This window comes from Pinus tabuliformis, chromosome 6, assembly GCF_031772625.1.
Source record: "Pinus tabuliformis cultivar Carrire ecotype Pingquan chromosome 6, CPIR1, whole genome shotgun sequence".
Classification (NCBI taxonomy): domain Eukaryota; kingdom Viridiplantae; phylum Streptophyta; class Pinopsida; order Pinales; family Pinaceae; genus Pinus; species Pinus tabuliformis.
The window spans coordinates 698,253,396-698,271,433 of NC_142292.1; the positions used below are offsets into that span (position 1 = coordinate 698,253,396).

An 18,038-nucleotide genomic window follows, 5' to 3' on the forward strand; every position below is an offset into this window, starting at 1 on the left:
TACCACCCATCAACTTGTTATTTTTCCATTTTTCTTATAATGACCTTTGTTGTTGGGAAGGTGCCTTTCAAGTATTTTGTCTTTGCATATAGATACACATAAAGTATCATTATTTTAATCTAATGGACGTGGTTGTTAAAATCACCAATATTTAATTAAATATGCATTGTTATACCTTTGCTCAAGTCAACTTCAATTCAAATTCTAACACATGTGTGTATACTCTTCCTTGCTTAGTTTGTATATTGTTGTAAGTCCCCAATATATTTATGTTGGCTTTTGAAAGATCATCTCATCCCAAAATAAGTAGGGGGGATTCAATATTCAAATCCGGCAGAGTGGGGTTGAAGAAATGGATATTGAAGATGGATTCAATTATAGAAACTATCTTTTGAAAAAAGGTTAGTTTTGCCCCAAAAAGAAAGTCCCTCCTTTGAGACCTTGCCACAACTTCCATAGTTGTGAAATTTTACAATAATAGAACCTCTAGAGTAGAGGTTTACCATATACTTAGAACTTAGATTGGAATTGATTTGATTCTTGAACTCTTTAGATGATGACTAGAGATCATTAAATACATAGTTTGAAGCGTTTGCTTGTAGTTATTAATGAACTTGTTAACCATCCATAGATGAATACTTCCCTTGCACATGTGCTTGATTTTGTCAATAATGAAAGAATCCTACTATGTTTTTGGTATATTCAACAAGACTACATCTTTAAAATAAAGAAGATTCAATTCTTAATGCTTTGCAATCCTGTAAGAGGGAGGGACAATCGAAGTCATGCAGGAGGAGGTATTCCCTTTGTTTAGCGAAACTCTACAGAGATAAAGCACCAAATGCAAGATTAACCCTTGTTTATGTGATAATTAGGGAATATATATCTATTCTCTCAAAGATTAGTCTTATATATTCAAAAAGAATTTCTCATTTATTCTAAATAACACTTAACACTGTTTATAGAATAATTTCTCACCATTACAATCACAATAATCATTTTTCAAGGAAAAAACTACATCAAAACTTTTTGAATATGCAAGTAGATAATCTCCACAAATGAAGATGAAAACATATTTTGAGCATGTTTAAAGTGGATTAAAATATAATAATAAAAGACACAACAAAAATCTTGATACAATAATAGCTCAAATAATTCTCTTTAACAAAAATCTATTAAAAATTACTATAAAATTATAAAATGAAATTAACATTAATAAATAATCAATTAATTTATATAAAATCCCAATTTAATAATGAATAATTACTTAATTCTTTAAGTTCCACTTCAAAGAAAGCATTGACACATCAGCTAGAGAAGGGTGCATTATTGTTTTGGAGTAAGAGAAGGGTGCATTATTGTTTCGGAGTTCTATGTCCGTCGCATCAATATTTTATTTGATGTGCCCAATTATTTTTCCAAAGTAAAACTATTATTCAGCTTAAATAATAGAATGTATAATATTTCAAATTCTATAAAATGTATAATATTTCAAATTCTTTGAAAATCCGTTTTACTGAAACACAAATATATGGCCGTCGATGACATGATCGGACGGTAGATATTCTATCCCGCCTTTAAATTCAAATCCTCTTGGTAGTTTGGCGCCATTGCGCGTATCCCTCTCAACGAGCTCAGTAGCTCGCATATGAACAATCATGGTTTGCAATCGCATAAACATTGCCCCAGAATCGATCCACGAGCCACCAGATCTCTCTCTACACGACTTCCAACAGTTCATCTGCGTTTCTTCGTGGTCAAAACGATTTCAGAAAAGGTATTTTTCTGCAAGAGAGTGCTAAAATTGCAAAGCGCCATTATTTTCTTGTCGCCGTCATGAATCCTCTACGCCTTGTCCTAATGAAATTATTTAGAGTTCTTGATTGGAAAAATTTGCCATATTTCAACTTTCTGGAAATATTTCATTAAATAAGCTACTGTATTATCTAAAATAAATCTGAAGAAAGAGGCCATGCTCAAAACAATGTTTTAAGCAGCAAATTTCACAAGGGTTATTTCTGGTTCAGTTATTCTGAGCTTTCAATGGAAAATTTTGACTCTATTTTGGCTTACAGGCAAGATTTCATAAACTAACGCTCTCTATAAATGGACTAGACAAGGTTGTGCTCAAAATTTTGTTTAAAAAATGGCAGAGTTTGGGAAGAAGTTCTTTAAGTTAATGGATCAGCATTCAGATGCATTTCGAGTGGTTTGATTGAATGATTTCTGTCTCCGTTCCGCACATTTAAAAGTTTTGGAGAATGGGAATTGATAATTCTGGTATTTGATGGTGTGCTATTCAAATTACACAGAAGAAGATAGAAAGCTAGGGCTTTTAGAGGCTAAGTGTACACAATGGCACAATCTTTACAGGTTTTCGTGAGATTTTTAAGACAGGCAAATAGGATAGAAAATTAGGGATTTCACTAAGCCAAGAAAGCTAATGCTACATTCTTTACAAATTTACTTCAGAGTGTTGAGACTGAACATTTGTGATGTTCAAGGGGTTCGTAGATATCTTCATGCGGTTTCTATTTCCATGGAACCAAGAATTTGATACCTCAACATGAAATACTGTGCTCTGAAGGGTTTTCCCTTCCAGCTCATCTTTGTGTAATGGAATAGAATCGTTAATGCTCTTTAGTGTCTGGAGAAGTCAAAACTAATGGATCAGGAAGCAGGGGCTATTGGAACGGTTAGTAATTGAGGGAAACACTATCCTTCACAATATAACAACGTAGAGGAAAAATCATGGTACATTTTTGTAGTTTTGGTCAGATTAGGCCATCCAAGCACGCCGTTAGAGATTTCAGAGAGAAGCTCTTTGTTTTCTTTAGCACCGGCTGAAGGGGTTGGTAAGGGATCCCCCTCCCCAAACACCCTATCAGCATAGTTAAGACTTGAGTTTAGGGTGGCTTTAATTATCTCTGGTAATAGCAAATGATACGGAGGATTGTGCATAACCCACCCCCTTTTTGATTCCAATAAGCAGAGGCGGTCACTATGGTAATCCGATTTCAATTTGTAGTTAGAAAATGGGGTCACAAATTTCCATATTTTTTGTTTTGTTTTGTCTTTTTACATCAAACAATAGTATATTTATTAGAACCATAGTCAACTAAACAAACAGGAAACAATTTATTTGACAGGTGGAAGAAGTGATAGGCTTAGAGCAATTGAATTGTAGGCCATGCTTCTTGACAAATTGATGAACAGATGTCTCCTTACTTGAGATTTAGGTTGGCACCATGGCACCATCCTGTCCATCATTATACACTAATCTTGTCATTATCTTCTTCACTGTGAATGACTGGCCCGTTCCCTGCAAATAGATCTGGGCATAGAGGAGCCAATCCAAGAACAGTAATCTCTAGCACAAGACAATATTAATGATCTAAATACCTAATCCTGAAGCTTGAGTTTGATTTTTCTCTACTGGTTCTGAATCTCTGATTGAGAATCTCCCACTCGTCATTATCAAACCTTCTCCTTCATCATTGGCATCAGCTGCACTGCTGAGGTACTTTGGTTGGTTGTCATTGGACTTGAGAGCTTGAAGTTTCAAATGATTATAGTAACAGACAGCCAGAAAAGCCAGTCCACACCCACTCAAGTTTATGACTGTAACCTTTTCATTTATTACAGACAAAGATTATGTTATGAGCATCCAGTGCTTGACAAGACTAGCAACATTCATAGTCAAGGCTAAAGTCTTTCCTATCAGAAGAAACACTGCAAGATTAAGAGCCAAGGCACAAGCAGAAATGTCATGTAATCCAAATCAAAGGAAGAGACCCTGATTATAAGAAATGGGTATTCTACTAAGGCCCAGGGGGTGCTGAGAAAAACAAGGCAACAAGGAGCAACAAAGATGTGATGGGATTCAACTTAATCCCTTTTGATGTTCGTGGAATTTGTATGAGAACCAATTGGGTAGTCTCACATGCAACTGCACTTAATTGGAGAATCACCTCCCATGCATTCATCTTGGCCTCCCCATAAGCTGAAATAGTAACTCCAATGGATATGGCCAACATATTGGCCTCGGGCTCACCTTTATAAGCTTCTTTCTTCAGGGAAACCACAATCAAATACACAGCAATGGGAATTAGAGCTTTCAGCATTTGAAATAATGATACTGAGAGGAAAACATAGGCAGAATTTGAAAACCAGAGACCCAAAGAATACACTTATCAATACTATGGGTTCAACGAGCTTGAAGACTCTTACAATAGCAACAGCCAGTGTTGAGTAGAAGCCCATGTGAATCATGGTGGGACTGATCACACTAAAGTTGTCAAGCAATGGCAACTCCAATGGATATGGCTAACATATTGGCCATGGCCTCACCTTTATAAGATTCTTTCTTCAGGGGAACTGCAATCGAATGCATATCAAATGGGCACAAGAGCTTTCAACATTTGAAATATCGATACTTTGAGAGACATGCACCAAGGGCTGCATCATTTAGGATTTGTACTCAGTTTAGGTGTCATATTCAAGGGGAAGTTGTTATGCTTTCCACCACTTCATAGATTGTTAGAGTGATGAAACAAAAGAGGCTCCCTCTTGAGGCTAGATTATGTCATTCATATCAGTTGTGTTGTTGATGTCCTAGCTCAGCCAGGTCTTGCCAAAACTCTGTTGAGGTTCAAAATTTATTATAAACTGAAATGTCTTCACAAGAATTGACCTCATAAAATGCCATAATCACAAGATATGCCATACATGGTTGTGATTATGGCTCGCAAGACCCTTAGACTTTGAGCAATGAGGCTCGCAACATCACTTATGATTATGCACTCTACAATTCTGTGACCAGCTAAATGTCAAGCAATTGAACCGCGATTTAAATCCTATTTTGTCAGCAATAAGTACTATACTTTGTCTTTATTTAGTGTAGAGAACCAAGCACTTATTCTGCTCATCTATAGAAGGGACAATGGTTGTTTGCCTATGAGGTATAAGGAAATCCTATCAGATGTTTTGTATTTTCGTATGGAATTGAATCATACTCCTGCACACTGTAACATTCATATATATCAACCTGTAGAGGCTTTAATAACACCTGGTATTCTGGTTAGTGATTTTATTGGACCTCATGTGCATATCCTACATGCATAGGATGGACTATTCATATGTTACAGGGTATTATTCTTATTATTTAGGGTGCACATCTTCAGGTGCTCAAGAACGATTACTAGAACAGTTAGTTAATTCTGCAATTTAAAGGATGAAAAGGAGGTTATAGGAGTCTAGTTTTGGTTCTCATCCACAATGTCACACTAGTCTGCCTGGGCATGGTTCTCATGGTTTAATAGTGACTTGAGGAGTCATAATACCACAGATCACTAAACACGAACAGCTAAGGTAGCCCAAGGACAATAGCCATCTTTACACATTAATTAACAGGTCTTACATTAATTATCCTAGGGGGTTTTAATACTTCCAAATGCTTAAAAAACAGTTAGCAGACCATTCACATTACACATTCCAGCAATCTTTTCTACAAACCAACCAAATGCAGTCAGGAGAGCCCTCCTTTTAAACTATACAACCTTATTGTTAGTATGATCAACCTTATTTTAATATATAGTGTGACAAACCATATGTGACAGGCAGGTACCTCCTAACTGTTATTCTACCCCGGATTCAGAGGAGCAGCCAGGATTTTATCCATAGTTTCTTTCCTTCCAACTTTAGATGGGATCTCACCTCAACCTTCTGCCTTGGTGGTCAATCAACATCTTTGACGCCTGTTCGGGGTTGTGCCATATTAGGTTACAGATCATACATAATCAGACCGAGTTATGGACCAGCTCCAGACAGATCCAGAGTATGGCGCCTTCCACCCATTAGGGGTAAATCAGCTCCAGACTGATCCAGAGTATGACACCTTCCACCTATTAGACTAAGCCATACATAATCAGAGCGAGTTATGGACCAGCTCCAGACAGATACTTTGCAGATCCAAAGTATGGCACCTTCCACCCATTAGGGGTAAACCAGCTCCAGACAGATCCAGAGTATGGCACCTTCCACCCATTAGGGGTAACCCAGCTCCAGACTGATCCAGAGTATGGCACCTTCCACCCATTAGGGGTAAACCATCTCCAGACTAATCCAGAGTATGGCACCTTCCACCCATTAGGGGTAAACCAGCTCCAGACTGATCCAGAGTATGGCACCTTCCACCTATTAGACTAGCCCTACATTCAGCAGAGCAGAGATAATATTTTCAAGAGTTTCCTTGCTTGGACATTAGATGATAGGAGAGCCGAGCATCATCATTCCTATGCCTCCCGTAGGATCACACAACTGGATCCTTTCTTAAGCTTTTGGCAATTCCAACAGTGATCCAATAGCCTGGTTCCCACCACCATTGACATCATCCCATCCCTCTCTCCAGACTTTTAGTGCAGACATTCTGTTGTATCCCTACATTTATGCTACTATTAGATAGTTTGATGGTTTTTTTTTCCCGTTTTGATGCCTTGAGACGTGAAGATTCAAGAAATTTGATCGTTTTGATGCCTTGAGACATGAAGGAATTTGATCTTGTTGAAGGCTGAAGCTCCGCATTTTTTAATAATTCTTTTGTGCCAATGGGCTGTGTATCACTGTTTGGAAGAGACGTGCACAGTAGCTCTTAGAATAATCATTGAATCACCCACCACTGTTGCCTAGCAGGCCCCTTGAGCTTCAGGAAGCTGGAGGCCTTTGAAGAGGGCTTGAGCCTTCACTTGTTTGTTCACGAAAATACCAACCTGCCGTAATATCGACTCTCTTGATTTCATCTGAAGTCAATGAAGGCTCCCTGCCCCTGCCATTCCAGGTTTCTTTTAAAGGTGCCATCAAGGAAAAGGGTTGTTATACCTTGATCCAACATCCAGGGTTTCACGTCTTAGAGAGACACATCTTGAGAAATAGGTGGATGGTCCATACTGTCTTCCCAAGCTTAATGCACTTGCCATTGCGTGGGATACATGATAGGTGTTTCCAAAGGAAACGGGCCAAGGACTCGCAGAATGGCGAGACAGGGGATCCTTTTATCACCGACTTTGTTTGAAATAGTTATGGCGAAGTCCATCTTTCCACCAGGCCACTTTGTCGGACAAATATTTCAACAACAGTTTGGCTTCCATGGCTTGGTTAGATATCATTGGATCTCTTATTGCCAAGCCCCACTACTCTCAAATGGGGCTCGAACCATAATCCAATTGATTAAATTGAATATTTTGTTGTTCGTTGTCTCCTTTCTACAGGAACCACCTTATCTCTCTCCCAAGGATATAGGTAACCTACCGGTGCCAAGAGGGCTAAAATCAGGAAAAGTGACAATACATCTTACCTGGATTATCATATTGATATTTACTGTGACTAGATTGATTCATTATCCTTTTGGCTGTACTTACCCATGGGTTTTATTTTGCTCTTATTACATTCCTGAAAGATTTGCGGAAGATCTCAAAGCGCTCTTCTTTGTTTAATCCGTCTGTAATGATTGTTTTCCAAAATATGCTTGCAAAAATATGCTTGATCTCGCAATTGACTTTTGCCCCCACATTCAGCAGAGTGGAGATGATATTATCAAAAGTTCATTAGATAAGAAAGCAGAGCATCCTCATTTGGGTGCCTCACATAGTATATCATACAATTGGATCCTTTCATGAGCTTGACAATTCCAACAATGAGCCAATAGCTTGCCCCCCCCCCCGCCCCTCCTCATCAGGGTTAGAGGACATTGACATCATCCCATCACTCTCTTTTTCTTAGCACCAAGCTTTCCAGATTACCAGTATAGACTCTCCAATTGTATCTCTATGTTTATGCTACTTTTAGATTTCCAGTGCATTATATATATATATATATATATATATATATATATATATATATATATATATATATATATAATCAGTTAAATTGTGTTTAGGTTGAGATCAGCTCCAATGGTTGATGGAAGAATGATTTGTCTAATTGTAGGATGTTGTCAATAGGTTTGTGCAACGTTTAGTCTCACTAAGTGCCTGATGGAATAGATATTATTCTTCACATGTGGCTCCCACCCTCAATTGCTCCCCATTAAATTTGAACATGACATTTCATGAGTTAAATCCAACACAAACTACTTGATCCACACTAGATAGGTTTATTCTATTGTTAAATTTGAAAATGACATTTTATGGGCTAAATCCGACACAAACTGCTTGATCCACACTTGATAGGTTTATTTTATTGATATATATATATATATATATATATATATATATTTGTTTTGGTTACACTTAAACTACACAATTGTCATTGTTATATTTTTTTAACTTTATTTTTTCTCACTTTAGGAGTTACTTTTAAAACAACGCATTTTATTTATTCTATTGTTGTATATATATTTTTGTTTTGGTTACACTTTAACTACACAATTGTCATTGTTATATTTTTTAACTTTATTTTTCTCACTTTAGGAGTTACTTTTAAAAAAACGCATTTTATTTATATTGGATATATTTTTTAATTCCATTGATTTGTTTGTATCATCATTGGTTGAAGATCAGCGAAAGTAATGTGGTGTCCGTGGCAGAAGATGAGCTAATGCGCATTCTCATATTGATGCGAAACTTTGTGCCTAGATATAAGCAAATTGTTGAGGGTGATTGGAAAGTGGCAGCAATTTCTTACAGGTCATATGATCTAGAAGGGAAAACTATTGGTTCTATTGGTGCAGGGCGTATTGGCAAAGAACTACTTAAGCATTTGAAGGTATTCATTCTTAGGATCTAATACTACTTCATGATGTTGCAAACTTCTTTTCAAAAATCAGTGCTCCATAATTCTTATGCATGCATGCTGTTTGTTTCAAAATTTCAATCTAATAATAATAAACATTACATGATGTTGAATTGAATTGCGTTCCTTTGTACAGCCCTTCAATTGTAAGCTTCTTTACCACAACCGTCTTTCTATTGGACCCGAATTGGAAAAGGAAACTGGAGCAACATTGGAGACAAATCTTGACGAAATGCTACCTAAATGTGATGTACTTGTCATTAATATGCCTCTTTTTGACAAAACTAGGTGCGCCTTATCACAATTTCATAAATAATCTCTCCCATTATTCACTCAAACATCAATAGCACCTATATATTTTGTACAACTTGTGAACAAAAACCTAATTATTGTTTCTCTTGCCCTTTCCTTTTGGTTACAGTAGGGGAATGTTTAACAAGGAAGGTGTTCTCTACCAAGCCTAGCTTTTCTCTCAGAATCTTAACATCCCCTTTACAAAGGGTTTCATTAGAATGACAACAACCCGCATTTAAAGCATTTCTCCACCCATCCTAATTAGAAATACAATTTTGGGTTCTCTACTAATTTTCTCCACACCCATTTAATCTAACAATGGACATAGAGCATGTATATTTATACTTGTGTGTTGGAAATACCATTTTATACTTTAATGTTTATTATTTTTGTTTTATTATTATTACTTGAATTTCTTCTTAACAAGTGGTTGTGTTTCTTTTGGTTTTAGTGAAAGTATGGGCTCCAATGTTGGCTCTCTTATTATGGAGTATAATTCATCTTTGAGAATTTTTCAATTATTAAAGTAGGTTAGTCAATTGCTTAAAATATTAAATTTATTTCAAAAAGTTTTTGTTACTTTATAGGTTAGACACTGGCTTGAAATATTAAACTTATTTCAAAATGTTTTTGTTACTTTATAGATAAGGCGTAGATTTCTTGGCTCTATGATGAAAATAATGAAGGGAAAATACATGTTAATATGTTACTTGTGCTCTTTGACTGAAAAATACACGGTGAGAGAAAAATGTATATTATGCTAATTGAGGAATGTTTTTCACTTGTCGAACTTATTGTATTGAATTTAACACACTAACACTTTACAACAATGAACTAACAATATTCATGATGAAAATAGCAATATGGAAGATTTATCTGCATAATGAAAAAGGCAATATGGAAGATTCCGATCACGTTCCAAGGCATTTCTTAAAATGTGGATGTGACAAAAGGTTGTTGTGGAAGTTGTTGTTTGTATATGGAAAATTTCTTGATCATTGTGTATAATCATAATGTTGATAGATATGTCTACTAAATGCTTCCAGTTAATGGGGCATTGATTTGAGCATTCAATATATTTTTATTCTTTATCAAAGTATTCTTTTGTTGTATTTGTATTTTTCAATTTATGCCTTACGGCATTTCCTTTGCAACATGTGGTGCAAATGCTAGTATATCTTACCTCATTTTATGGTTAACATTGTATAACAAAAACATGCGTTGTGTTATGTAATTAATACTAACATGTAATATTGATTTTTTTTGTCAGAATGCTATAGGTAATGATTGCCAAGACGATGATCCAAATTATGTTCAACATATATCAGGAGATGATGAGGATGAGGATGAGGATGATGGTGGTGAAGGAGGAGATGATGATGATAGTTGCGGTGTTGGTGATGATGTGGATCAGAGTAATGAGGATGGTCAAGATGATCATGAGGATGATCTTGGTGGTGGTAGCTAGGCATGCACATGCATTGTTTTTTATGAAGAAATTATTGTGTAGAATGACATTGTTATGTTTAGATGGGTGTTGTGAATTTACCCTATATCAATCAGACATTTTGATTTTGTAATCATACGATGAGTTTGATTTATGTATGTTGTTAATTTATCGTAGAATAACGATATTCATGAAATATTTTGATTTGTTAATCATATTTGAATTTTACTTGTTTTGATTAAAAATAATACTGATTTTATTAGTATTATGTTGCTATTTTATACATGTTTTGAAAATTGTTAATGACACATTGTTATTTTTTTGGATGGATGTTGTCAATTTCTCTTAAATTTCTTTACAAATGATTTTGAATTGTGATATCTGCTTTAATGATATTTAGAAACTATCATATATTTCACTATGAATCTATAAAGGGGGTCATATATGTAAAGAAAAATATACTCTATATAAGAAGTCAAATGCGAATGTAACCATGGATGCAAAATTGAAAGTAAAATTGGATGTTAAACTAGGAATTAATACAAAATGCAAACAATTGACATACAAAGTGTTTTAAATTAGAAGTGAAAAATTGTGCAATAGTTGACACAAAGAAGGGAACAAAACATGGCATACAAAAGGATATCAAATTGGGCAAAAACAAGGACACATAAATGGGCACCAAATTAGATGCAAAAAAAGACAACAACTAGATGTAAAATAAGATGCAAAGTTGAGCGTTAAAAAGAAGCAAAAAACGTTACAAATTAATATGCCAAATGATGATGCAAATAATGGTGTAAATTTGGGATGCAAACTTGGGTGCAAAAAAGGAAAAAAAAAAGATGTAAGAAAAGACATAAAACAAGATGCAAAATGGGGCTGAAAAGAGGTGAAACCAAGGATGCCATATTGGATGTAAAAAATGATTCCTAATCACATGCAAATTTAGGCTCGAACTCGGACACAAAATTATATGCAAATGTGGACACAAAATGAGGCAAAAAAAGATGCAAATTTGGATGGTGAAAACGATGTAAAACTAGACACCAAAAAAATGCAAAATTGGATGAAAAAGTCGGTATAAATAATGGTGCAACATTGGACACAAGTAGACACAAAAAAATAGTGCAAAAAGGGGCATAAAAATAGCTTAAAATTGGATGCAAAACTTGGTGCAAAAACAAATACAAAAGTAGACGTAAAAAATGGCTCTAAATTGAATGTACCATTAGACACAAAATAAGATGCAAAGGTGGACACAACACATGACTCAACATAAGATGCAAATATAAATGCAAATTTGGATGCTCAAAATGATGTAACATTAGATGCAAGAGATGGTGTTAAAAATGATGCAAAATTGGATGAAACAAATGATGCAAAATATGGTGCAAAATGAGATGGGAAAAATGGAGACAAATCAAACGTAAATGTGGATGTAAAAAATGGTCCAAAAAAAGATGCAAAAATGGGCACAAAAATGGATGCAAAATTTGGTGCTAAATCAAATTCAACACATGGTGAAAAGATAGGCACCAAAGCTGGTGCAAAAATAGAAGCAAAAACTTGTGTAAGACTAGATACAAAACCTGGCGTAAGACTAGATGCAAAAACTGACACAAAATGGATGCATAAAAAGACGTTAAATTGGATTCAAAATATAGTGTAAACTTGATGCAAATGATGGTGCAAAAATGGAAGCAAAGAATGACACAAAATAGGAAGCAAAAGAGAATGAAAAGTAGATGCAAAAAATGACACAAAACTAGAAGCAAAACCTGTCATAAAATAAGATGCAAATCTTGGTTCAAAATTTGACGCAAAAAATGATGCATAGTTTGGTGTAAAAAATGATGCAAAATCTAGCGTGAAAAATGATGCAAAATCAGGTGCAAAAAAGGACGCTTTAAAAATTGTACAATAGAGCCAGATTTAGCGCCAGGTTGCTCATCACAATTACAGAAAAAATGCACTAAAATCTGGCGCTAAATCTGGCGCAAATCGCTGGTTTTGTTGTAGTGTTAACAGGGCTGTGTCAGAAGGAAGATGTAGGCCGGTTAAAATATGCAAGGATATATCTCTCTCTCACAATCTCTTTGCAGATGATATTCTCATCTTTGCGATGTTATGCAAATCATCATGGGTCTGTCTCAATGTGATCTTCCTCAAATTTCGATCTGCAACAGGCTTGAGTATAAACAAGGACAAATCCACGCTATATCATAATGGATCAAATCCTGCCCTAGCTCAATGGATTGCAGCGCTGTTTGGCACAAACAATGCTTTGATAAAGGATGGGTTTACTTATCTGGGATTCCATTTAAAAGCAAAAGGATATCGCATCCGGGACTGGCAGTGGCTGATTGATCGTTTTTACAACAAAATTTCTAGATGGGAGATGCGTTTTTTATCCCTGGCAGGCAGACTAATTTTGGTGCAAGCTGTTCTCTCTCAAATGGCAGTTTATTGGGCCCATCTCTTCCTACTTCCTTCATCTATCTCAAAAAAGATGACTTCTTTGGCAGCAAACTTCTTATGGGGCGGTCGATCTCATCTGTCCAAGATTCATTTAGCTAAGATGGATTTAATTACAAGGCCGAAGCAGATGGGTGGCTGGGGTCTTCTGCACATGATTTCCTTTGGGAAAGCCCTTCTATGCAAATCTCTTATTAGAGGTATTTATGGCAAGAGCCTGTGGAGTAGCATCATAAATCAAAAATATCTCAAAGGGCGGAGTATGGTCTACTGGTTCAGAAGGAAATCGTTGGGAATCAGGTCAGGTTCGCCCATATGGAAAGGCTTCAGAAAGCTTCAATCCTTCTTCTTGGGAAACTTAAAATGGTCCCTTTCTTCTGGCTCCTGTGTTTACATTGGACTCGACCCAACGCTGCTCAAGCTGGAATCGATGATCTCTCCTGACTTGCTCCTCTTCTTTTTCTCAAAAGGTCTTTTTACGTGGAATAAGCTTATAAATTCTTGGACCTCACAGAACCCTGTTTGGAAGAATGGAGATGATTTATCCATTCCCCTCCCTCTTCGCCCCTTATGGGAATCGGCTGTCAACAGTTTCACAAGCAAAGGAATCTTGCAATCGGGTTCATCCGATGAACTCATTTGGTCCCTTGAGAAGCCTTCTCATTTAATTTCTGTTAAAGATTTATATGCTGCTCTCTCTCCTGGCCATCCGCCTTCCTCTCCATCCTTTCCTTTCAATTTTTGGAAAGCTTCCTGTCCGCTTAAGATGATTCTCTTCTCTTGGCTTCTCTTCTCTAACAGAAATCTCTCCTGGGAGGTTCTTCAAAGAAAAGGTTGGCAGGGTCCGGGTCGATGTCAAATGTGCCTCATCGATGCTGAATCCAATCTACACATGTTCTTCCAATGTGGCGCAACATCTTCAATCTGGTATGAACTGTCCTTAAATTATGGTTTTTCTCACCAGGTTTTTCCTTCTGTTCAGGATGGTTTCAGGTGGTGGAGCTCGCAACGCCCTCCCTGGCGTTCTCTTTTTGTTATTACTTGCTGGTTCCTTTGGAAGTGGAGGAATGAACACATCTTCCAGACCTCCTGTCTGCCCCTTGACTCCATCTTGATCAAAATTTCGGGCTATATGCCTTCTGTGGATTAATTTCTGTCTTGGCATCATATGTATTTTGTTGTATCCAGATCTGTTTTTATCATGCTTTTGTGGGATATCTCCCCTGGAGATCATGTGGCGCTATGCGCTTAATGCTTTGATTTTTTAGTCATCTATGCGGTTTTGATCCTATGATCCTATGACAGTATCTGATTTCTGAACATCTGCGCCTAAGGCATTTTGTCCTCCTATGTATCACGACTTTTATATTCTCTTAATATAAATCATGAAGTTTTTTCTTTCTGAAAAAAAATCATATATTTAAAATAATTCTAAAATTGAACGTTTACATAAACCGAAATTTATCTATTCTAAAATTTGAAGATTCTATAAATATACTTGGAATTTTGTCGGAAATTAAATATAAAATTGCCAAATTACAACTTTGAACTATAAATTCAAAATCATTCAATTTAAATATACCTTAAATTTTCAAATTACTCAATTTATTTATACATTAAAAACAACATTTCCAACGACGAAAATCCACAATGTAACGAGTACACACCATTATGAAAAGGTTTGTTTTGACATTTTTACTGATGCCCGTCACAAAAATTTTATTCATGCCTGTACAAGCATTTTAATAATTTATAATTTATATAAGTTGACGTGGAGACTCAATGAAATAATAGATTCTTTACGTATCATGATACACAATTTTCTATAAAGTTAAAGCTTAATCATCACAAAAAGACAAACCTTGAATAAGCTTTTATAAAGCACCATGTGGATTTCATTTCAACTCTACACGTAAGATAATTTAATGAAATATATCTTAGATTAAATCAAGAAAAATGAGTTGTAGATACTTTATTAAAAGAATATATATATCAAATACACCTTTGTAAAATTATATATATATATATATATATATATATATACACATACAGAGTTTTGGCTTTTATTCTTAGTATCAAGTGTATTTAAAAAATAATGTTTTTAAATTTAAAATGTTAATTTTTTTTGGGTTATAATGTTTGGTTTTATATTACTAAAACAAAATGATATATAAGATTTTTTAATGTGTTATATAAGATTTTTAATGTGTTATTAGCCGTTTAGATGGGAAACCAACCCAATAACATAAGTTTAGCTTCTTAAGATTGCATATGTTTTTCATGACTAATTTGTTCAACAAAATAAAATGATAACTTGTACTAGAACTATTTTACATACCATTACAAAATTGATGGCTCTGTCTTTGAGAACCAGTTAAACTAGGACATAAAGCTTCCAAATACTCCATAACTAACTTAATACTTTATACAAAACAATAGTATGACAAAAATTAAATAATTGCATGCATTCTTTATGGGACTTCAAGTTAGAAGGCAGAGCGAAGCATTTGACCTCCACAATCCCCACGATTGGCACCTCGGAGCAGGGATGGAGTTTTGATCGTCTACAAACCATCATTTTTGACCCATACCATTGCAGCACTGTCACGGATCATCGCATGGAGCTTGGGGATCCTAGCCGATTTCATTGCAAAGAGATTCTCCAAGTTCCCACGAAGTGCTTTCGCATGATGCCCAAAGATGGTATGACGTAAACTTCCAAATAGTGTCAACCTGACTGCAATGAGAAACCAATTGAAGTAATTTGGACCTCGTTATTACTTACTGTAGTCCAAGAAGGGATTCCACATTGCCACGGAGATGGTGTGCCTTGCACATCCGAATAACGCTAGCCTGACTCCATGGGGAGACTAATTGGAGAAGATTGGAAACAATTGCTACTAACTACAATCCAAGGTGACTTGTGAGCCTTGAATTGGTTCTTGTATACCATGGAGGTAAATTCGATGTCTAAGGCCAAGAATGAACTCTTAGCCTTGCTGAGCATCCCTGAATTTCTCCAAATGAGCTTTGTCACCCTTCTCCAATTGTGCCAACTGCGATCGAATTGCTCAACAGACAAAGTAGTAAGGAGATAGATATACCAAGCCAAGACTTACACCTTGGTAGCTATAAACTATGAATATAAGAACGCAGAGGATGTTTTGGGAAGGCCGTATGAATATGGTGAGCCCAAGGGGCCATTAAAGATGTTAAAACCATCCTGTAAGCATTGAAGGTCAGGTATGACTGAGAATCCAGCCAATTATTATACACACATTCCACCTTTGAGAGAACCAAAATATACTCAGGAACGAGCCAATTGCCAAATGCGAAGAGTGGAGTAGCATCAAAGGCATATTTTCTCCGCATTGATACCACCATTGAACACATTCTATGTTGAGACAACTAGCTTCCAATGAAGGTGGCAGACAATGAAAATAGGCTTGAGGGAGGGCATTGGCTTGCCATGACACCACCCTCATTATGTATAACAAGAAACCATTGCAAGTCATAATGAGAAACCATTATTATCCCATAAGCTGAATTTATTGTGAAGTACACAACTAAGATTTCATTAGTGCGAGAATGATATCAACGTTAATCTAAGCATGCCAAAAGTTTGACACCATGACGAGATGTCTGCTAGTTTCCTTTTGGTCTTGAATGCATATTGACATTCATTGGGCACTCACAGTGGGGGGGAAATCTTGAGGTGTAGTGGAGAAGCAGGCACATCATAATGGAGCAGGAATTCGTTGAGACCATTGCACATCTAATGGAGGGCTCTTTGAGTCTAGGGTGTAGCTTGCCAAGCTTTCTACATGTTTTTTGCTAGATCTATGTATATGGTCTAACAAGGGAGATTGAAGATGGTCAAGCAAGGAATATACCTTGCATAGGTGAGCTTCTATGCATGAAATACTAGAAATTTTTTTAGAGAGATGATCCATATTGTATTTTCTTCAATACTGATATGATGAGCAAAGAGTCTCCTTTGATGAGGAGTTGGTGGTAGTCATTTCTTAATGCTATGTAGATGCCATGTTTTAAGCCCCATAATTCAACTTGTTTATTAGTAATCAAACTCAACTTACCTACAAATATGTGGATAATTTGACTAGAGAAGTTCTTAAAGACACATCCATAGCTAGCTGGTAAAGGGTTGCCCTTGGACGCACCATCAAAGTTGAGCTTAATGAAACGTTGTGGTTAGGGGGGGGGGGGGGGGGGGTGTTAGGAGGAAGACTTTTAAGGCAAGGAAAATGAGAAGTGTTATGTGGGAGGGAGGGATAATAGCTTAGTCACAATCATCTTATGATGCTCTATTCTTATGGTGGCCATTCCAAATCTTGTATAGTCCATTGTGAGGATGAAAATGTCTCTTTGAGTTAAGAAAGGATGAGGTTCCAGATAATGTCCAGGGATGTTGATGAGTTTTTAAAGTTCGAGAGTTTCTTTCTTTCCAAACATTCCAAATGATAAAGCTAGGGATGAGAATCCATGCTTTGTTCAGAACAATACTTTTTAAAGGAGAGTCTTTCCAATTATCCAAGGAGGCATGGATTGACTGAGAGGGGTGTCTTGGACATTGGAAGAAGAAGGCTATTTGGTGCTAGAGTTTAAAAGAGAAAGAGAAAGTAAGAAATAAGTGTGTAGGGTCCTCTTCCTAGTTCCTGCATTGTGGGAATATTGATGGACCCATGAAACCTCTTGTTTGAAGTCTATCCCATGTTACAGTTTTATTCTTCAAGAGAAACCATAGGAAAAGTGTTATTTTCAGCCATTGCCTCATTTTCCAAAGGTGCTTCCTAGTACGATTGGGATTAGTAGACTAAACTTAGGTTAGGATGTGATAGGATTCTTTGAGATTGAAATTTCCAAAAGGTCTATAGCCCCAACACAATATATCATTATTAGTATTCGTTGTGATGTTTCTGGTTTACAGGATGTTGGAAATAATACTAAGAGGGGGGGTGAATCAGTATTATCAGATCAATAATTTAATTTTCAAAACTGATTTGTATATGCT

The 18,038-nt window shown here is 36.1% G+C and overlaps 1 protein-coding gene across 1 annotated transcript; it reads left to right on the forward strand.

Moving 5' to 3' along the window:
* The first annotated feature begins 1,577 nt into the window (after positions 1–1,577).
* LOC149260583 (uncharacterized) lies at positions 1,578–10,667 on the forward strand. The gene is made up of 2 exons (XM_089380278.1): positions 1,578–1,777; positions 10,352–10,667. Exons 1-2 carry the CDS (start codon positions 1,649–1,651, stop codon positions 10,547–10,549), a joined length of 327 nt encoding a protein of 108 aa, XP_089236404.1. The 5' UTR covers positions 1,578–1,648; the 3' UTR covers positions 10,550–10,667.
* The last annotated feature ends 7,371 nt before the right edge of the window (positions 10,668–18,038 follow it).